Source organism: Aulonocara stuartgranti (genome assembly GCF_965226115.1).
Source record: "Aulonocara stuartgranti genome assembly, chromosome: 10".
NCBI lineage: Eukaryota > Metazoa > Chordata > Actinopteri > Cichliformes > Cichlidae > Aulonocara > Aulonocara stuartgranti.
In genome coordinates this window covers 6940722-6963505 of record NC_138946.1, presented here as the reverse complement: position 1 = coordinate 6963505, position 22784 = coordinate 6940722, and the positions used below count along the sequence as shown (strand labels likewise).

Sequence of the window (22784 nt, the reverse complement as noted above, 5' to 3'; positions counted from 1 at the left end):
TGTGTGCAAAGAAGTGACATTTATTAACAAAAATCTTATTAACAAATGACAATGAATTAAAGACAAAAGGCAACCTCAGAGCAATCTACAAGATGAATCAACATAAGCAGAAAGAGCTCTCGACGAGGATGGAGAGCAATCTACCACCTCCTCTCATTGTTTCTCATGTCTCTCCAGCCTCACCTGCACCTCTTGCCACCTGCACAGGTAAAGAAGCTGGTAACTTCCTAATCTGTGATGAGTCACCCAAAATATGTGACATCGGGGGTTAGGTGTGGACATGATGTGGACATCGGGTCAGCTGGAGGCGCAGTCGAAAGATTGTAGCGGTCCCAGATCAGATGTACACACTGGAACTCTTTCCCATGTTGCTTGTCTGTGTTTATTGTGTTATGGTGTGTTGATACCTGTGCATTCCTGTATTATCCTTTTGTGTTGCACATTTCAATGTTTTTTTTCCTCGCTACCTGGCCTGACCTGTCTCCCCAATGTGATGTTTGTATTGTATGTATGGTCGGCAAGGTCTGTCACCTCGGTTGTGGGCAAAAGACCTGCAACTGACAAATAAAGGCTATCTCATCTCATCATCATCTCATATAAATACACATAAGGTTATAACCCTGGTTCCTGCTGACATACAGCTTAAATATGGGTAGGTATTACACAGTCATGTGGGACTCTAAGCAGTCCTGTGAGATACTGAGTAAATCTTTACTGCTTCCACATGAATCAAATGGTAAATGGAGTTATACAGCACGTTTCTACTGTAACTGGGCACTCAAAGTGCTTTTTTTGCTACCTCATTCACCCAATCACACACATGCTTTTTCTGTACCCAAACACCTTGTCTAACATTCACACACTCACATCCCATTGGATGTATCAGGGGAAACTCCAGTTAATAGACAGCCAAGAGAGTGAGCACCTCTACAAAAGCAGAAGATTTGGCAGTTTGTTGATCTGGAGCATTTAGATATGTGTTAACATAACGCCATGATATTCCCAGAAGTAAACGTCCCAGGAAATTCAGCCAGGATCACACGGTGCAATGCTCAATGAAACCGCAAAAACCCAGTGCCAGATCTCGGGCGACAGATAGCATGTTAAATGTTGAAGTTCATGACAGTACAGTACTGTAACAGCATCTTTACAGGTCTACCTAAAAAATCAGTCAGACAACTACAGCTCATTCAGAACTCTGCTGCTCGAGTCCTCACTAAGACCAAATAAGTGGACCACATCAGTCCAGCTCTGAGGTCTTTACACTGGCTGCCTGTCCGTCAGAGGATAGACTTTAAAGTTCTGATGCTGGTCTATAAAGCTCTGAATGGTTTAGGACCAAAATACATCAGTGACCTCCTGACCCAGTATGAACCTTCCAGATCCCTCAGGTCATCTGGATCCTGTTTTTTATCAGTTCCCAGAGTCAGAACCAGACACGGAGAAGCTGCATTCAGCTTTTATGCTCCAAATATCTGGAACAAACTCCCAGAAAGCCTCAGATCAGCTGAAACACTCAGTTTATTTAAATCCAGGTTGAAGACTCACCTGTTCTCAGCTGCATTTGAATAAAGCACCAAATCCACACTGTTTTACTTTTAAGCTTAAATTTCAAAACGTACATTTTAACTACTGATTTTATCTACTGTTCCTTTTTTTTCTCATGTTAAATCATGCTTTTTATTTGTTTTTGTTTTTTAATGTCTCTGTAAAGCACTTTGAACCGCCTTGCTGTTGAATTGTGCTATATAAATAAACTTGCCTTGCCTTGCCTACAGTTTGAAAAAGACTGAACAAGTATGGTTTGTTCAAAAAGTTGCCAGAAGAAAGTCTCTTCTGTCTAAAATAAACATGGTGGCATGGATTACGGTTACAAAGTTTCAAGAACAATGTCTTTGCAAATGTAAGGACATTGTGCAAAAGTACATCTGGCAAAAACCAACACACTATAGTAACTGTGAAGCACGGTGGTGGAGGGATGATGATTTGGGCTTGTTTCACAGTCACAGGACACCTTTCAGTCTCCCATGAACTCCTCTGTGTGCCAAAGTATTTTCCAAAGTATTCTAGAGTCAAATGTGAGGCCATCTGTCCAGCAGTTAAAGCGTGGCCCAAATTCGCTGACTCAGCAGAACAATGATCCCAAACACAGCAGTAAATCTACAACATCATGGTGAATAAAAGAAAAGAATTAAAGTGCAGACCTGACCCCGACTGAAATGCTGTGGCGCATCCTCAAGAGAGCTGTACGTAAACAAAAGACGTGAAGCAACGTTTTTTCACAACCATGACAAAGTCATACACAAAACAGTTACTCTGAGTTATTGCTGCTGAAGGTGGATCTATAAGCTACTGAATCACAAATCAATCCTTAGTTTTTCACAGGACTGTATAGATACTGTGCATACATATAACCAACCACTGTAATCACTGCCCCTGTGCCCCACTCACTCACTGCCCGGGATCTGATCATGCAAACATGTCATCACTGCCCACTTATTAACCACTCAAACGGACCAACTGATATACAAAAGTAAACAAACCCACCATATGATCGATAGTCAGACGCCTCACTGATAATGTTTGGGATCTGGACAGGGGGAGACCCCCTTTACACTGATATTTAGTTTAGAAAAGAAGCAAAAATCCCCCCAAAAATTACATATTAATCTTATATCAATGTTCATGTGTATAAATAAATCAACAAACACATAAAGAAAGAAAAACATCTCAGGCTGTTGCAGTTACAGACTTTCAGATTTCATGTCTTATGTTTAGTTAGAATCAAATTTGAAGCTCCAATAGTTTTTTGTGTTTCATACAGCAAAAACCTTACTTACACTGTTGATCTAGTTGATTCAGCTCATTAAAAAAGTACCAAATCTCGCCAAACTGAGCATAACGAAAGCCACCAGCAACATAGTCTGTTCCTTCTCAAAAACCATGGGAATGATCTACACATGATATATGCAAAAGCTTCATGTTTAAAACTAAAGAGTTTCTTCTGACATTTAAGTCAGAAGAAGACAAAGAAATATAGTTTGATTGCTTTCATGTGTAGTTTGCAAATCCAGATATCATCCTAATCTGGGACCCTGTGCAAGTCACTGCTTGTTAATGTATTCAGTAAAAAAAACAAACAATTCCAACATTCAGATGAAAAACAGAATTTTTTCGATATATTAAAAAGAATCACCGTCTTAAAGATCAAACCAGTTGTCTCGACACCACTCGGCAGATTTCAGTGTCTTCAGTACTTCAATTATTTTCTTTTTTTCAATGAATGTTATTAAAAAAATACAAAAAGACAAGAGAAATCTTCAGTAAGGATAATCTCTGCTCAGCAGAATTCAAAACTGTCTCCATCTCGTTGTGTTGGGTTTTATCCCACATCATCATAGTCCTCCTCATCGTCTTCTTCACCCCCGATGTCATCATAGTCTTCCGTGGAGGTGTTGTCTCCTGCTTGATCTTCCTTGTCCATCTTCACATAGTCCGGTTGATTGTCCACGCTCTCCACATAGTCGTTCTCCTCAGCCAGGTTCTCGTAGCTTTGGGCCTCCAAAACACTACCGCTCATGCTGTTGACGACTGGAGGAGGAGGAAACATTATGTCTCCCTCCATCTTGACGTAGTCAGCCTGGAGTTCTGTGCTCTCCTCGTAGTCGTGGATGCTTTCCTCGTGGTTGCTTACATTCTGCTCACAGTTGCCATCCTCGTAGTCGTGGATGCTCTGGCACTCCTCAGCCAGGTTCTCGTAGCTTTGGGCCTCCAAAACACTACCGCTCATGCTGTTGAAGATTGGAGGAGGAGGAAACATGATGTCTCCCTCCATCTTGATGTAGTCAGCCTGGAGTTCTGTGCTCTCCTCATAGTCGTGGATGCTTTCCTCGTGGTTGCTTACATTCTCCTCACAGTTGCCATCCTCGTAGTCGTGGATGCTTTCCTCGTGGTTGCTTACATTCTGCTCACAGTTGCCATCCTCGTAGTCGTGGATGCTTTCCTCGTGGTTGCTTACATTCTGCTCACAGTTGCCATCCTCGTAGTCGTGGATGCTCTGGCTCTCCTCAGCCAGGTTCTCGTAGCTTTGGGCTTCTGAAACAGCAAATTCCATATTTAAGGTTAATTTTATTGTTGCAGTGCATATAGGTAGCTGGTCAGTAGAAGATTGTTACAGATAGATTTGGCACTTGGCAACAGTGGGGAGGAAGAACGTTCCTTTAACAGGACGAGACCCTCAACAAAAAAATACTCAGGGAGGGGCTGTGGGAAGCAATGGGGGTGAGTGGAAAGAGAGGACAGAAAAGAAGAGCACAGAGAGACCAAAAACAAGGAAAGAAAAAGAATAAAAGTTACCCTACAGTGATGGCAGAAGAAACACAACGGGGTGGAGAAGAGATGGTCAGTGCATTGTTGCACATCTCCCAGCAGCCTGAGGCTATACCTAAGGCCCCAGTCACACTGGGAAAAATATGCTATTCCTCAGTGATTGCTGGGTGGTTGCTGGAGGTTGCTGACAGTCGCTGTAAAATTGTTAGCTTCAGCCCTAGTCATGCAGGCCTAGACTGGACTGGTCAGTGACTCATTGGAAACTAGAGGTCACAAGGGGGAAAAGTATGTTACCAAACCAGCTGATGAGCAGTTTCTGGAAGTTGCTAAGTGGAATTATTTGCAAAGAGTTATACAGTGGTGTACTGGAAACCTCCCACCAGCAGGCTACCACAGTTGCATGGAAGACCTGCATGCAAATACGCACAAACTCCTCACCAAACAGTAGTAAAATGTTGAAAAGCACAATAAATACTGAAAACAAAGACTATTAGCCTTCAAGGTAAAATTATTTTTTGCTGCAGTAAATATAGCTACAACCTTCAGCAACCAACCTCCAATCAGGAAATACGTATTTTCCCCTAGCAACCAGAGGATACCAACTGATCTCCAGGCCTGTGTGAGTGACGACTAAGGGATGGTTTAGGGACACCTGATTCAGCTCTAACTGTAAACTTTATCAAAAAGGAAAGTTTTAAGCCAAGCAGGGAGCTGCATCCACAGGAGAGGGGCCTGATAGCTCAGGACTCTGACTCCCATTCTATTTTTAAAGACTTGAGTAACCAAAAGTATCACTGCAGTCTGAGAGTAAAGTGCTCTGGTTGGATAATATGATATTTAATATATGTTTATTTTGTACTATGCATATGGGAAGAAGAGTTTAAATTCAGTTCTGGATTAAACAGGGAACCAGTGAGTCAGTCTTTGTCTGATCGATCGTGTTAGAAGTTAGTTACTAGATGAGTTTAACATGGCAGTGCAGCAGTAAGAACTCGCCTGAAGATGGCATGAAGATTAAACCTTCATGCCTCAGATTGAATATTTAGAAAACGTACAGTGTTGCTATGAAGTTTAAACAAAAGGCAAATATTTATGTTGAATGGAAAACAAACAAACAAAATGACCACGTAGTTGAATATTCAGGGGTTACTCTTAGATTTCAAAAGCACATCAAGAATATGAGCAAATAAACCAAAATACAAGCTGACTACTTTTGGACATATTAAAAACTCACTGAGGAAGCTACGTGGGTTTAATGTAATGAGGCTTTCTTATCTCTCATGCTGGCAAGTGAGACACTTTTGAAAGCATTTTGATAATTTGATAAAGAAGGTTTAAAGCAGGAAACTCCAAAGGTCCTTGGACGCTGGGACTTGCAAACATGGACAGTATAACTGAGGCTTACGAGTAAGAAGAAGGGATTATTCAAGATGTGCTCAGTGGCTAACAATCACACATGTACCGTTCCAGAATCAGATCAGATATCCAGGCGCTGTTGTCCCTGCATAATCATTATTAATATTAGTCTAGGATCAACAATCCAATTGACCAATCATGATGTCAAAGCTTTGTAAAGTAGGGAAAATGTTGTTGTTGTTTTAATAATAAAAAATAAATAAATTGTTGTCTACATAGACCTTTCTTCTGGAGCAAACAGTAAGGATTTCAGGTGTTATTTTTATTCATTTATGCATTATAATGAATATATTACAAAGTTTAGCTTGCTGTTAGCTTGCTGTTAGCTTGCTCGTGATACCTTTCAATTGCATTAGCTAACTTCTTGGTTAATGCAAACTGAGTTCTCCAAACAGTTGACCAGTCTATGGCAGTGTTGATTCGGGACCAACATTTATTATAATAATGCAGGAAAACCACTAACACAAAGATATCAGATCATACATAAAATCCAATTTCAACACTCCTTTATCAACCAATAACTGCCAGAGTGACTACATCCATCTTATCTACTACCTATGGTTTTATTTAGTGAAGCCCTTCTAGTTGAATATGAACAAAGCTGGGCAAAGTTACTGACAGCCTCAGCAAAATGTTTGACTAGTTTGTTTGGTTTTGTGGCTAAAAACCAAAACTATGAGTTTCCATCGACTCCTTATGGAAGCTTGTTTCCACCACTGGAAAAAACAAAACAGAACATAACATAGATTTTTGGGTTTTAATCTTGAAATTTAGGCTCACTAAACAAAATAACCTCAACTTCTGACTTGCTAATGCCAAAAAAGGACTTTTTCAGTGGTGGAAACAAGCTTGCATAAAACATTAACTAAGCTAGTAAAGTCTGTCACGGTGAATGCTTTATCATCAAGGTAAGGAAGCTCCACTAAGTTGATTCTGTTCATCTGAACGCAGCATCTTCAATCCCAGTACTATGGGCAGGAACATGGGTGCACCATGGATTCCTTAGTTTCGCTCAGTGTAGCTAACTTGTAAATGGAAAAAGTAGAAAATAGGGCTCTGTTATTCTCTCCTGGAACACCACTGAGCCATTAGTTCAGGTATGTGGACAACACCTGGCTGAAAACCAAACCTCAGCACATATCAGGATTCACTGATTTCATTAACTTGGTGGACAAACATATCAAGTTCTCCAGAGCAGAGTAAAAAAATGACAGGCTAGTTTTCTTAGATGGTGATCTTTCCATCAGCAATGGGGGACATTTGAAAGTCTGTGTGTACCATAAACCAACAATACTGATCAGTATTTAAAGTTTGAGTCTCATCATCTACTGGAGGACAAACTGCGTGTCATCAGGATGTTACAACATCATCTTCACAGACTTAGCAACCAGAAAAACAGAAGGGTTCATCTTTCACCATCCTACACTGCTGTGATTGCAGTCATTCCCTAACTCTCTGTGAATGGTACTGATGACCAATGATGAGCAAGTCATGAGCAACGGTAATGACGACTGGCATACCAACAGTAGCGGTTTTTGATACGGGCGACACGGGCGGTTTCCCGGGGCGGCATTGTGGTGGAGGGCGGCATCACGGGCATCGGCAAAAAAACCAAAATTGCCTATCCCAGCTGTCATAGGGCGAGAGGCGGGGTACACCCTGGACAGGTCGCCAGTCTGTCGCAGGGCCAACACACACAGGGACAGACAACCATTCGCACACACATTCACTCGCACATTCACATCTAGTGGTAATTTATCCAATTAACCTATCCCCAAGCTGCATGTCTTTGGACGGTGGGAGGAAGCCGGAGTACCCGGAGGAAACCCACGCAAACTCCACACAGAAAGACCCTGGCCTGATGGTGGAATTGAACTCAGGACCTTCTTGCTGTGCGGCAACAGTGCTAAACACCGTGAGCATCTAATAACCAACTCGCAAAATAAAATAAAATAAAAACATACAACAAACACGAAAACACCAGACATTATGATACAGACTTATAATTTGCACCGATGTTTTTTCGAAATTCTATATGCGAAAAGTGAGCGCGAGAGCCCTCGGTGCGCCTGCTCGCTGCTGAAGTCAAAGTAAACTTTATTGTCATCTCCACTACATACAGTCCAGCATATAGAGAGACGAGACGACGAGGCTCCAGTTACAGCAGTGCAAGAAAATAAACAATAAATATAAGAAGAGTAAGAAAATAAATCTACACTTTAGGACTCGGGGTAAAGGGATCAATAACAAGGGGAGTGTTCGCCCGGGGCACCAAACAGGCTAGGACCGCCACTGCATACCAATCATAATGAAACCGACCTCACAGCCCATCGTTAGTCAAAGGTGCTAGTTTTGTTCGTTATGAAAATTTTTATAAGGTTGGGGAAACCTGCAGTTAGCCAAGACTGAAGAAGTCACTCTTCTGCTGAAAACGCTGCATTCAGATCAACAGAATCAACTTTCTCAGCTTGTTTAAAGAGAAAACTTTCTGTTGACCCCTCAGTTTTTTTCTTAAGTGCAATTCTTGTTAATACTTTAATACTAGTAATACTTAAATATTACTACTTGTAAACTGCTGATGTCACATAAATGACCCGATGACTTATGGGACTGTATACGTGATGTTTATGTGTTCTAGGCTTTAGTGCTATACGGCAGTTACAGTTATCCGGTGTTGATTAGCCATTTTTGTGTTAGTGTATAACATTACTGCAGCTGTATGTGTTCTGTGTTTTATGTGGTTAGCGGAGCTGTGATTACAGTTTTTTCTGATTGCTTAAGCACATTTTTTGTAACTATTGGCTAATTTTGCAAAACTCTTCACACAAATAAGAAAACCTGTCACCCAATAATCAAAACATTGTAGTTCTCTTGCAAAAGCAAACACAGCTAGATTAACTCTTCACACCTTCGTAAAAATGGTGTTTCCGTATCAAACAGTACACACAAGCCATCATCTACTAAGCACACAATGCGCCAACTGCACACCGATGGTATGAATACAAAACACATCTGGCGTTTGCTTTCCCTGTGCACAAGGTAGGCTATGTCAGTTTGAGCTCATACTTCTGTCATAGATCCATAAGCATGGAGGGATCCAAACGTCAAGTACTGGTGTTTATTCAAACACATCAAAACAAACACAAGTGTTTATTTCCAAGTATAGGATTATTTGCAATCGCCATAATGACTATATGGGTTACGTGGTCTGCAGTGAACATGCTTCCTCTCCCCCCTCCTCATCTTCCTCTGCCCCCTCCTCGTCTTCCTCTTGCTCCTCCTTGTCCTTGTCGTCCTCTTCATCCTACTTCTTCACCTCCACGTCCTCTTCCTCGGCCTCCTCTACTTCTCACTCTTTCTGCTCCCTCCATTGTACTCCGCACACACAGCTTACCTGTATTATAGTGCTTAGGCTGATTGCAAAGTGAACGAATTATCTAAGAAAGTTTTCACATGTGAAAGTGTGCCAGACAGTTGGCAAATTAGTGTTAATGATAGCCATACATGTGTATACTTTTGCTAGGAGTGTGTTGGAAATTTGGAAATTGAGTGTTGTGCAGTGAATTGTGCCTACAGTCTTGCAAAGTGTGTGTTACAAAATTGCAAACTGAGTGCAAAGCAGTTTTTGTGCTTTTAGTTTTGCACACTCAGTGAGTGGTTTTGCTGTAAGTCTGACTAGTTTTAGAAATTGTGCTACAGGATTCACAGTTAGTGTTTAGGCATTCGGTAAAAACTGTAAGACGGCTGTTTCTGTGCACCACCTCTTGCTGCTGTTGTGGGTGAAGGGGCATTCTTACAGTTTTTTCTGATTGCTTAAGCACATTTTTTGTAACTATTGGCTAATTTTGCAAAACTCTTCACACAAATAAGAAAACCTGTCACCCAATAATCAAAACATTGTAGTTCTCTTGCAAAAGCAAACACAGCTAGATTAACTCTTCACACCTTCGTAAAAATGGTGTTTCCGTATCAAACAGTACACACAAGCCATCATCTACTAAGCACACAATGCGCCAACTGCACACTGATGGTATGAATACAAAACACATCTGGCTTTTGCTTTCTCTGTGCACAAGGTAGGCTATGTCAGTTTGAGCTCATACTTCTGTCATAGATCCATAAGCATAGAGGGATCCAAACTTCAAGTACATCAAAACAAACACAAGTGTTTATTTCCAAGTATAGGATTATTTGCAATCGCCATAATGACTATATGGGTTACTTGGTCTGCAGTGAACATGCTTCCTCTGCCCCCAGCATCTGGTCATCTAGCAATTCTGTAAAGTAACAATTTCAGTATTTTTACATCAATGGTATTGGTGTGTTTCTCATTGGCATATGGCAGTGCTACAAATCTTTGTGCGAAGTGACTGTACTAACCGATTCTCATTTCAAGATGTCCCTATGGTACTTGCTACAGTGTAGTGGCTCGAGTTAGGCTGGACCCGTTGGCCAGCTACCCTCAGGGTCATTCCACGGTTGATTACATGGTCCACTATTGTAGCTCTGATGTCATCAGCAATTCTATTTCTTACTCTTCCTACCCTTCCTCTCCCCCCTCCTCATCTTCCTCTCCCTCCTCCTCGTCTTCCTCTTGCTCCTCCTTGTCCTTGTCGTCCTCTTCATCCTACTTCTTCACCTCCACGTCCTCTTCCTCGGCCTCCTCTACTTCTCACTCTTTCTGCTCCCTCCATTGTACTCCGCACACACAGCTTACCTGTATTATAGTGCTTAGGCTGATTGCAAAGTGAACGAATTATCTAAAAAAGTTTTCACATGTGAAAGTGTGCCAGACAGTTGGCAAGTTAGTGTTAATGATAGCCATACATGTGTATACTTTTGCTAGGAGTGTGTTGGAAATTTGGTAATTGAGTGTTGTGCAGTGAATTGTGCCTACAGTTTTGCAAAGTGTGTGTTACAAAATTGCAAACTGAGTGCAAAGCAGTTTTTGTGCTTTTAGTTTTGCAAACTCAGTGAGTGGTTTTGCTATAAGTCTGAATAGTTTTAGAGATTGTGCTACAGGAATCACAGTTAGGGTTTAAGCATTCAGAAAAAACTGTAATAAACAGCTGTGCTTCCTGTAGCTTAGCATTACAGCTAAGGCAGGCATAGCAAGTCAAAATAGAAGTCTTTCTCTCTTCCTTGCCTGAGCTTGTCATATTATTGATGTTTGTCAGCTGCTGGCTGGGCTAAACATCTTGAGGTTACTACTTGTTTTGTGAAGTTCACCAGTTTGACTTTACATTTTTAAAACTCATAAATGTTTTCTGTTATTCAGTTCAGCTCAGTTCAATTTCACAGCAACAGCCGCCTGAAAGGGTTATCAAGAAGGTAAAGATGGTCCCTGATCGAACCCTTTATCAAAAAACAACGCTTTAACCCTTATCTTAAAGGTAGCGTCTCTCAAATCCAAACTGGGAGCTGAGGTCTTAAAGGTGAAGGCTCTGACTCCTATTCTACTTTTAATAAGTCTGAATTTAAAAATGAGAAGGAGCAGACTGCTGTGTATCCTTCCACAGTTTGTGGTACAGTTACAATTACATCAAGCCAAAAATACTCTTCGTTTTGGTCTGACTTGTAAAATAAGGAGCACTTTCCTTGTTTGGCCCAAATCCTTGACAAAACAGACATCATAAACACTTCTTAGTAAGTTTGAAACCTTAGCTTGGATCAGAATATGTGGTGCTGTCTTGGATCTGAATCTTGTGCATAAAACTGTCACTGCCATGTAAACTGGTGAACACGCGCTGCCCTTTAGTTTGTGGTTTATGGTCAAATGGCAGACTGGATGAGGCTTTAATTTCAAAGATCTGAAAGTGAGAGAAGGAAGCGTGGTTTCATAAGAGGAGGGGCAATCTGTAGGAGCCACTGAGAGATATAATAAAGTCTTGCCTGCCATGAGAAACTGTGTCCGCGGAGGTAGAGGTGGAGTGCCCGTTTCAATGTTTCTCTGCTGGTATTTGTTGCTCCTGCAAATTTGCAGACAAGAGAAAATGTCAAGCGAAAAAATCTACATTAAAGAATGTAAAGTCTGCAATGTCTGAATCTGGATGTGAGCACACAGTAGTGTAAGGTCTGCAGAGCTTACTTTGGTACAACAGACATGTTTAAGCTACATGGTCCCTTAAATATATATATGGAGTATATGGAAAATATGGGGAAACATAAATGTTTAAATGCATCATTTGTTTAAATGAATATTGATTATGATAATAATAATATTAATATTAATAATGTATATGGGATGACTTGTACGGACTGAAATGTGGCAACAGAGAGAAAGCTGAGTGAATAACATAAAGAACTAGAAATTATAAATGAAACTCAAAACACAAAATGCCCAACACAGTCTGATGGTAGTTCATGAAGTCACAACTTTTAATTCCTGCTTTTGGACATGAACTTTCCACTGAACATGATTTTCCATCTGTCTGTGGAAAAGCCAGCTGCTGCTGCTTTAAAAGATCCTTCACGATTTGTGGTACAGTTGCTGTTAAAGAGCCAATAGAATTCTTTGTTTTGGACTTATTTGTGAATTAACAGCACTTTTCTGGTTTGGCCCAAATCTGATTTGTATCCATTGAACAAAATTATACTTTTTTTTCACTTGCACAAATTTTGTAGGTTGGAGGGATAGGTAGCGGAGCAAGCCAATTGGCTGTGCACACTAGAGACCCAACTTTGAATACTGCATGTCACAGACTTTCACACTCATTTAATTTTTAAATCTATTATTAAGTGAAAAAACTATCCATTTTTAAATTTTAGCCATTAAAACTGCTGAGATTTAGCACATAACTGTTTTTAACTTACTTATATAACCAACTTTCTTACCTTTGCCTATTAAACCTATTTGGTTAGGTTTAGAAAAGAATCAGTGTTTGGGTTAAAATATAATGTTTAACACAATAGTACTTTTAAAGCTCTGGTTCCTTGTTTTTTGCACATTTTCTTGGTTTGGATACATGATGCAGACATGAATTATACTTTCTACTGAAATATATCAGTTACAAAGTCTTGCTGTCATTTTAAGTTTTGTGGTAAGAGTGAGCTGCTAGTTCAGTGTTACATTTGGTCACAAGTTTGTAACATTATCAACTGGTTACACTGCTGTGGTCGTAAAATATACAGACACACAGAGACTTTTTGGAAGCCTTGCAGAAAAAAGTTTCCAAATAGTACAACATAAATGTCATATACTGCATGTTATGCTAACACTCCTATGCTGATCAATATGTGGACTTCCAACTAATGCACAGTACACAGTGTAATAGTTACACATCCTCTAGGGTGAAAATAACAAAGTTTTACTGTTTAGAGTAAAATGTCAATCATATATATTAAATCGCTGTAATTTTCTGGATATTTATAATTGTGTTATTTGTATATATTACCATTATTTCTTATATTTTGTAATTTAGTTCAGTCTGCTACTGTTCTTATCGCCTTGGAGCAACTATAACCCAATAATTTCCTTGGGGTTTGATAAAGTATTTTGATTCTGACCTCTGGTTTTCTCCCTATATCTCCTGCCCCATGGCTCTATTGGGTGTCACCAGTGAGTCCTTTCCTGTGGACATGGACAGTCTAGCACAGTATGCCCACTGTCACCAATTTGGGTTTTAAAATGGATAGGGATTTTAGATTTGACAGTCAAGTCAGAGCAGCAGTGAAATCCAGCTTATTTCATCTGAGGCAACTGGTCAAAACCCATCCTGTCAAAAGATAAATTCAGAACAGTAATGTATGCTTTTATTACAATTGAGCTGGATTACTGTAACTCGTTGTACCTTGGTATTAGAGAGTCATCCTTGACATGAAAAATTACAGGTAACCATGGAAATCTGCTAGCAACCAAAACAATCACTGGGAGGTTTTTGGTTTCAGTGACATGTTTGCAATCAATTTCACCCAGTGACAGCCAGAAACCTCAAAGAACCACTGCTAACCGGTTGGAGAAGGCACACACTTCCCTAGCAACCGCTGACTGTATCATGTCTAGTATGAATGACAACTCTCAAGTAATGTTTGCATGTAAGCGCAATTGAAATCTATCAGTTACAAGCTCAATAAAAAAAACCCAAGAAATTCATCTCTATGAACACAAAAATACTGTTTTTTGTTTTGTTTTTTGGGTTTTTTTTGGGTTTTTTTTTTTTTTGGGGGGGGGGGGGGGGGGGGGTCTTACATTACTGGCTTTTACAGTGCTGTGCTTGGAAAGTAACCAAACCACATAGAGATTTTTTTGCAACTTTGTAAAAATGTAACAGAACACCATAAATGTGACATATAAACTTTTAAAGTCTAAATGTAACATATGCTGACATATTTTGTAGCCCTATGGCAGCTGGGATAGGCTCTGCCCCCCGCGACCCTAACAAGGATAAGAGGAAGAGAATGTGTGGATGGTACTGCAGTGGGGAACTGGTTACTTTTTGTATGTTACTATTACGCTACATGAATGGTTACGCAGATGTCAGGGAACAGGGAAAATGATTTTGATACTATACTTGCCCAGCCAAGTTTTTTCATCCCCAAAAAAAACTACATTTATAATGTATCATATTTTTATACTGGTTACATCCTGGATGTGTCAGAACATCACAGCCCACAGAGTGAATGGTGGAAGTAGTTTAGCTAATACACTATTTTTAGCATGTTTGCTGTATGTATTATCATATTTGTTTGTGATTTTTTTCCAAGGAATATTAAAACAGCTGTATTTCAGTAAGAACTCATGTCTGAAAGTTTGTTTTTGCTATAGACTGTATATATACTGTGTGGTTGTTACAAATGCAGCTTACAGTTAGCATTATAGCTAGCTATGCAGAGTCAATTTAAACACACAATATATAACAATTTGTGCTAATAAAGTTGGTTTAAAATTAGTTTTGCTTGTTGAAAACACCATCAGCTGTGTTGGGAATTTCATGATTCAGCACTGAAGCCCTTTTTCTGGTTAGTTTAGCTTAGCATTGCAAATGAAAATGGGAGAAATAGCTCCCCGTTTGATAAAAACACTGCTTAATAATAAATACAATAAACATAGAAGCGACATAGACTTCTCACTGAAGCATAAGTCAGACAATAGCAATAAAAACAACAAGTCTGATTCTTTAAATGTAAACCTGCGCCTGTTTTTAGTATAGTACAATCCATTGTGTACATTCACTGTTATATGATAAGTATACATTTATGCATTACTCAGTTTTGAAGTTGAATTCGTTTTTCACAGTGGGGATTTTGTGTTGGCCTGTTGGGGGGGAAAAAAGAAAACACAGTTAATTCAAAGTCAATTAGGAAAAAAGATCAATATATTTGCACCCAAAGGCCATTTAAATGGATTTATTCACAGCTCAGCAAGAACAGATTTGGATTGTGTTGCTACAAACAAAGGAGAAAAATAAATGCAAATATGATATAAGAGTATTTAAATAGGATAAAATGGGGAAAAAAGTACTTTTAAGTATGTTTAAAGCATCTAAACAAACCATATTTAAATGCATAAATGAATAAACAAACAACTCTGCTGTTTTCAAATGCACAGTGTTCTTTTATCTCCACATGCTGTTACCTATGATTAGTGTCTGTGTTGTATTTTATTAGCTCTTTATACATGTGCATACGCTCAACCAGCACGAAGCCCCGCTTTGTGGTGATGCAGCCCAGTTTCCCCACAGGGATCATTAAAGTTTCATCTAAGCTAATCAGATCCAGAGGGCACCCCCTAATAATAGTAATTCATACAATTATAATAGTTGTTCTTCTGGCTTGCAACAAACCCTTAAAGTAAGTAGTTTAGCTTCTAGTGTGTCATGGTTTGGTTTCTCTTCCCTTTCCGGCTTATGATTTGTGGTGAACACGTGCATGTGTTGGTTTAGCAGTGAGTTTTTAAAAAAAGAGGTAGTTGAGTTAAAAATGAAACTGGTGTCTGACGGTCATTTCAGTTTGCTCTAACTTATTTTGCACCTAAGGGTATAGTAAATAAGTGGAATGAACCAATCCTGTGTGTCAGGTGTCCAGATTTCTGTTTAATGATGCTGGTCGCCAACAGCTTGAAACCCATCACGGAAAAAAACAACATGAAAGGATTCATAAAATAATGGAGGACATTTGATGCAAAGATGTCATTATTTTTTCTTCTTGTCAAGATAACATTTACCTCCTATAAGATCTTATAACCACTCTGATCTGTCTTGAGGGGCCCCATAAAACTGCTGAGAACAAAAAAAGTTATCTCTGCAGTACAATGTCAGGTCACAGGACTTAGCATTAGGTGGACCGTTTAGTGACACTGAACTTGCAAAACTAGATTTAGATACTATGAAGCTACTTTCTCTGATTTCTGGGGGGTTTAGGCTTTAGAATTTAAACAATATTGCATTTTGACACTTATAATAACGTAACAGCTTAGTTACTTTTACAATGATGTGTACAAAAACCATGCAGTATACTGAAAATGAGACGCACGGGGGGAAAGGGATAACACACCTGTGAAAGCAATCAGCATGGTCCAAACGGCACGAAACATAACTGACACAGGAAACGAAACAACGCTAAACACAGGGACAAGAAGCTCACAGCAGCCACAGAGGCAGAGGAACAGGTGCTAACAAAAGATGAGACAGTGAAACACAGAGGAAACTTCTTTTTTCAGATGCTCCTTTAGAGGTCATGACCGCAGATCATCTGCCTCCATCTCACCCTATCCCTAACATCCTCACCCCATGCCCTCCTTCACTACATCCATGAATCTCATCTGTGGGCTTCCTCTTTGACTCCTGCCTGGCAAACCTCACATCACAGCAGGTCATGTAAACTGCCTCTTTCAATCTTGCTGATCACCTCATATCACAAATAAAAGACAAAATATCACTAGAAACCACAAAGAACTAGAAAAGACAAAGAAACCAATAGTTTGTCTAGCTCTTTGACTACTGTCCATCTGTCCAAGATTTTCCCCAGCGTCAAACCCCCTGACACCTGCTTTTAGTGGAGCTAAATAAACATTTCATACACTCTAGTGATTTCTGTTTAAAAAAAAAAATTCTGTATGTTTCTGGTTTCATCATTTCTTTTTTGCAAAACATTTTGTAACGTCTCCTTTCCTGCTTCTGCTCAGTTCGTCCTGACTGTATCTGAATATATAGCCCTGTCCTTCCCCTTAGTCTTTGTTACAGGGAGGACTTGTTGGTTTCTGCCTGTACATTTTTTGTACTTTGTGTTAGACTTTTCAGCATGAATAAAGGTTTGCTGTTATTTGTGGAAGGTCCTGCCTTTGGATCTCTCGCCTCAACACTGATGCAATGCATTTCCAATGGCAAAGTCTCAACGCTGCCCTCATGTTCTGCGTGATTCTGGTGAGTCAAGCCTGAAGATGAGTGGCTTCAACTCTTAACTTCCACAAATCTGACTGCAGCTTTCTCTGGAAGGAGCTACGTTTTTCTGAACCGGGTGTTTATTCATAAAGCCTAAAAATCCCAGACTTGCTTAACAGTCTGTACAGTACATGAGTCATGACCTGGATAAAGAAAAACCTTCCTTCACTGAGAAGCAACTTTATGAATGTCTCTGACATAACAGACAGGCACACAACATGACCTAATGTACAGAGTGTACATTTCAAACTCATTTTATTCTCACCCACAGGAGATGGTTGCAATGCCAGATCTTCAGAAATGAATTATTTAAAAAGAAAAAACAAGCCAGTCAAAAAAAAAACAACAAAAAAAAAACAGTCAAATAAAACACCAAACCATGAGTGACTAAAAGGAACTAAAAAGAGGAAGGTGATTCAAAACTGCCAGTTGGTGGGCAGATTCTTATATGGAAGGAAGATTATTCCTAAGTCCAGGATAAATAACAGTAAAGCCCAGGTCACTGAGAGAGGTTCGTGGGCTCATAACCTCAGTTACCTGAGGGCATAATACAGAGGTGAGACCGTACAATACCATCACAGGACAAGCAGTATACTGTAAATATACTGTAAGCAGTATATTTACAGTAAAAAAAACAGTAGCACTTTCTATCACAGCTCGGTAATGAAGGGATAATAGTAACAAGTGGGAACAAGAGGGTTATAATGTGGTAATTTCTAAGTTATTACTATGCAATTAGCAAAGTAATAACTATGTAATATTCAAGTGATATCATGGTAGCAATAGTGATTACAGTTGAGTAATATTATCCTGAAATGTATGTAATAGTGTAATAAGTAGAGATGGACCGATCCGATATTACCTATCGGTCCGATACTGACCTAAATGACTGGATCGGATATCGGAGAAAAATAAAAAATGTAATCCGATCCATTAAATATCACGAAAGCACCTCACAAAACTTGCAACACGCCGTAACTCACCTCAGAAAGTTAGCATGTCGGAGCAGTATGCATCACGTGATAGAGCGGCTGGGGACCTGTGGTCTGGATAGCATTTGGAGCTTCGCTAGCAACCTGGCATTTCATCTCCGACAAAGTTATCCCCGAGAGAAGTAAAGCAAGTGTGTAAGTCCATCTCTGAATGTTTGTAAAGCATTCCTGCGTTAAGCTTAACGAGCGACTGCCTCTCGCTCTCCGGCTGCTACTTCAATCGTGAAACTGCTTAAATGATCAGCTGATCGGCTTTTCTGTCGCGAGTCCGTCTTTGTTTTTGGCCCACTTTGCACCAGAAAGAGGAAACCAGCGGCTGAACAACAGCAGCACGTTTAAGCTTGATCAGCTGTTGTTAGAATTTATTTAATATTACTTTCTACACCAGGATCTTTTTCTATGTAGCTGACGCTGGTAACTGTGCAGGGGCGGATCTAGCAAAGTTTAGCCAGGGGGGCCGATAGGGCATTAACTGGGAAAAGGGGGCACAAAGACATACTTTTCTTTCTTATTCTCATTTAAAATGTCTAGCTTTTAATAAATAATTATCTGACACCCAAAGTTTTAATTTGATGTAAAATGAATAGAAGTCAATTACTGTATATAGTGACTATTAAGTCTAATATATATACCCTAGTAAGCTATAGTACTTTTTCCTTTGGGAAGGTACCATCTGTGCAGTCTGCAATTTTGTTGAAGAAAGATGTTGAATCTATTTAATATTTCTTGAAAAATAATTGATTTCTGTGCATTTTTTTTCACACTGCATCAAATTAAGGTTGATTACGTCGATTAAGCATCATGAGGTGGAGCGTGAGGGGTGGTTCCCTATTTTTTATTTATTTATTTTTGTTGTTGCTGGGAGTTGGAACCCTATTAGTTAGGTTGCTTAATATTTACGCTAAGTACTCTTTAAAATACCAGAATAGGGAGGATGGTGTAGGTCTAAGTTTATTAGATTGATCAGTATTGCTGAACTATGAAATATTTTTTTTGTATACAGGTATAACAGAATAGCTTTAGTGTAGTTGTTGTTTTAAACTTGAGTATGAACTTGCAGACTTGCAAAATGCAGCAAGATATTTTAAAAAACAGTTTTGTTGATTAAAAAACACTATATCGGATTCATATCGGTATCGGCAGATATCCAAATTTATGATATCGGTATCGGTATCGGACATAAAAAAGTGGTATCGTGCCATCTCTAGTAATAAGAGCCCCAAAACTGGGGGTAATAATATAGAGATAGAGCTCGGTAATAAAGGGGTAATAGTAGGGTAACAAGGAAGAAAGAAGAACGTAACAATGTGGTAATTTCTACGTTATTACTACTGAATTACCCATGGTAGTTTCTGTGTAATAAGCAGGAAACAGAGCTGCAAAATGCAAACTGCTCGTTTCTATTTAATAACATAATAATTCCATAATATTAATTCCAGGTAACAATCAAACACATTTAATTAATAGGTTATTAACAGGTTATTGATGTGCTATTAAATAGATGCAGACAGTTTTGCATTTTGCAGCTCTGTTTTGTGCTTATTACACAGAAACTACCGCAGGTAAAGTGGTAATAATTTATAAATGATCACATTATTACATCATTGCCACTTCCTTTTTACCTTACTATTACCACTTTATTACCGAGCTCTATTTCTACATTGTTACCCACAGTTTTGGGGCCCTTATTATCCAATTACACAAATTTCCGTGTAATATTACTTGGATATTACATGGTTATTACTTTGGTAATTGCATAGCAATAACTTAGAGATTACCACATTATTACCCTCTCGTTTCCCCTTTGTTACCCTACTATTACCCCTTTATTACCATGCTGTAATAGAAAGTGCTACCAAAAACACATTTAAAGTATCAGAAAAAAAATAGTGTATGCATTATTATACAGGGATTCCTGTAACTCCATATTTTTTATTTTTGAACTAGAGTAACTTTGCACCAGTCACAGCTCAAAATAATCTCATTCCGACCAGTCTTACAGTCCCTTAGTTATTTCCTCTGTTTAAATAAGGCATTTTAACTCTTCTCTCTTTAAGTTATCCTACTTCTGATTGACTGCCCCTCTTAAACAGAAAGCACTGGTGTAGAGCTATGTGCCTTAGATGACCATATTAGGATGCATTATATGGACAAAAGTAGAGGGCTACCTACACGTTACACCTACAGGAGCTGTTCAGCCATGGACACCCCCATGACATGGAGCTCTTGGGACACTCTGAAGAGGCTGCATCAGCAGGGCGTTGGTGAGTTTTAGACACCACACGCCTCAGCACTCAGTGACTACACTCTATAAATGTATGTGGTCTGCCACTTTGTGGCTGCATTGCTGAGGCTCTTAGATGGTGTCATACTTGCAATGATAAGACCTACAACTGATCATGCAGGGAAGAAATTTCACAGGTTGACATGTTGCAATGATGGCATCTTATTACTGTATCAGTCTTGAATTCAGTAAGTGCCATATAACGTTTCCTCTCACTGTCATCACATAGCATCTTAAGACTAGAAAGTGAGTTTAGCTCTATTCTGTTTTGTTCTGGCTTGTTCCAAATCACAAACTGAACTAAGCTCTAAGGTTGCTGAACGAACATATTTTAAAAACACTTTTTGTGCAAATAAAATTACTGGAAATGACACCAGTATGCAAAATATATTGAGGTGTTGTTTCCCAATCTTGCTTTACTTCTAGGAATTTTTTCTTTTTTCTCTTTAAAAAAAATACTTTTAGTAAGTTTCATTTTGCTGTGCATATATAGTTAAATAATGTCATATGTGAACATCCAGACTCACGAGCAGAGTTAAGGCCACCACAGATTAAAGCCTCTCAAGCGATTTAACACTGCAGAATGGTGGGGTTCTGCACATGCTCACATCTGAAATTAGATCTTTCTACTTGTGACAGGGAAAAAAATTAAAAGCACATGCATCATTTTTAAGTGTTACCTTATGAGCTTTATCAGCAATTTAAAAAGAATAACAAGAAATTATTTAAGTTGTTTTAATACCGGTAAAAATCTTAACATACATGGCTTAAAATAGCAGTCATGCCTAAAAAAAGCAAATACGAATGACAAAAATACTGGACTGTTTGGCTACAGGGTGTACACAGTGTATACAGAAAAAAAGGCATCGGTTCCTGAACCACGCAACCAGTTTCAGTGTGTCCACACCTTAAAAAAGCTGTCTGACAGCTCACACAACCAAATGGACAAACACCATTCCTGAAATGAACTTTTCTACACAAACTTACAGGAAAACACCTTCACGCACTCTCTAAAGCTCCCAAACACTTGTTGCATAATGTTTTGACATTTCGCTTATCGGGGTTTCAATTCAACATTTCTGCTATAAGAAGAGGAAGAGAATAAATCTGTGTGAGAACAGGAAAAAAGCGGTAAAAATGTATGTCGTTGATGTGCAGATGAAGGCTTGTTCAGTACTTAGTGGCAGGTGCGCTGCAGAGATTCAAACCTACCTCTTTTTCTTGACATGCACTTGCAGATGAACATGAAGATGATGCTGATCACCACAGACACGAAAACCATGCCAACGACCACCCATAACCATAGGTACTTGCGGATAAACGCCATGATCGCACTGTTTGAAGGATTTAAAAAAGAAACAAAAAAGTCTGAACACTTCACCACGAGAAGCACATCTGAGCCGCTGCTTTTCAGTATACACAGAGCTGGGGATTGGAAAGAAGGCCATTCAACCACTTCCTCTTTTTTTCTGTGTTGACTAAGTCCTGGGGTTATTTTTGTATTAAGATTAGCATTCTGAGAATCAAACAGGCACCTCAATAACCTCTAGGGACTCTTCTGAGCCAACTGCACTGCCAACCATCAAAACGTCTCCGTTTTTGTTCTCACTTCAGACAACCTCAGCCAAAGTATCTGAGCTACTTAAAGCTGAAAGAGAAGGTCAGCTTTAAAGTGAATTGTTTACTCCAGCTGGACGGATGTATTTATGTGCCTTTATCGCTGTGAACGGAATGATATAAATACTCGTTCCCCCGTTTATCTTCATGCCCGGCATCCTCTCTACACAGCCGCTTCCTGCCAACTTCCAGTTACAAATACTGCTGATTCAGAATACAGCCATGCAAGATAAAGTGATATTCGGACATGAAAGCACATAACAGTTTACTGTCTGCTTTGACACGTGACGCCTTTCACTGCAGTTAGACCTGATAACCACTTTTTAAGTATTATCTCTAATTATGGATAAGAATAGAATGACTTTTATCACAAAAAAATGCAATTAAAGTGTTATTTCAATACATGTCAACTTCCAAATACTCCAAATAAGTGCCTTACCTTTCTTCCATATCTCTGGTTAAAGAAGGACAGCAGTTTCAGTAAACAGAAGGTGAAAGCGGATGGTGTCTAGATATGACAGGACTCATCATGTGCTGCATCTTTGCATGCCATCGTCTAATTTTCTTACCTAACCAAAGAAACATGAAGGCTGAGACTGGATTATCCCCACCCCCTGTCATGCACCAGTGACCAAATCATGTGGGTGTTTGTGTGAGGCTATAAGAAGAGTCAGACACGCATGACAAATTTACACATCTGTGTTAATACTTCAGTTGGAGAAAATTGTTTTTGTTTTATTTATTTGGTCAGAATAGAAATGTCATCAC

General features: G+C 39.3%; 1 protein-coding gene across 1 annotated transcript; it reads right to left on the bottom strand.

Moving 5' to 3' along the window:
- scimp (SLP adaptor and CSK interacting membrane protein) lies at positions 1-22610 on the bottom strand. Its single transcript, XM_082549946.1, has 5 exons — positions 22456-22610; positions 21612-21733; positions 14950-14998; positions 11638-11714; positions 1-4095 (listed from the first exon to the last, which is right to left on the bottom strand). The coding sequence occupies exons 1-5, from the start codon at positions 22464-22466 to the stop codon at positions 3383-3385; spliced, it is 972 nt and encodes a 323-aa protein (XP_082406072.1). The 5' UTR covers positions 22467-22610; the 3' UTR covers positions 1-3382.
- Between the last annotated feature and the right edge of the window lie 174 nt (positions 22611-22784).

Bases quoted from the DNA above. Each gene is read 5' to 3' on its own strand.
- scimp (XM_082549946.1), bottom strand. The intron at 14,999-21,611 runs GTAGGTTTGAAT...CCCCCCCAACAG, and splicing joins GTGCATGTCAAGAAAAAGAG to GCCAACACAAAATCCCCACT. The intron at 11,715-14,949 runs GTAATGCATAAA...GCAAATTTGCAG, and splicing joins GAATTCAACTTCAAAACTGA to GAGCAACAAATACCAGCAGA.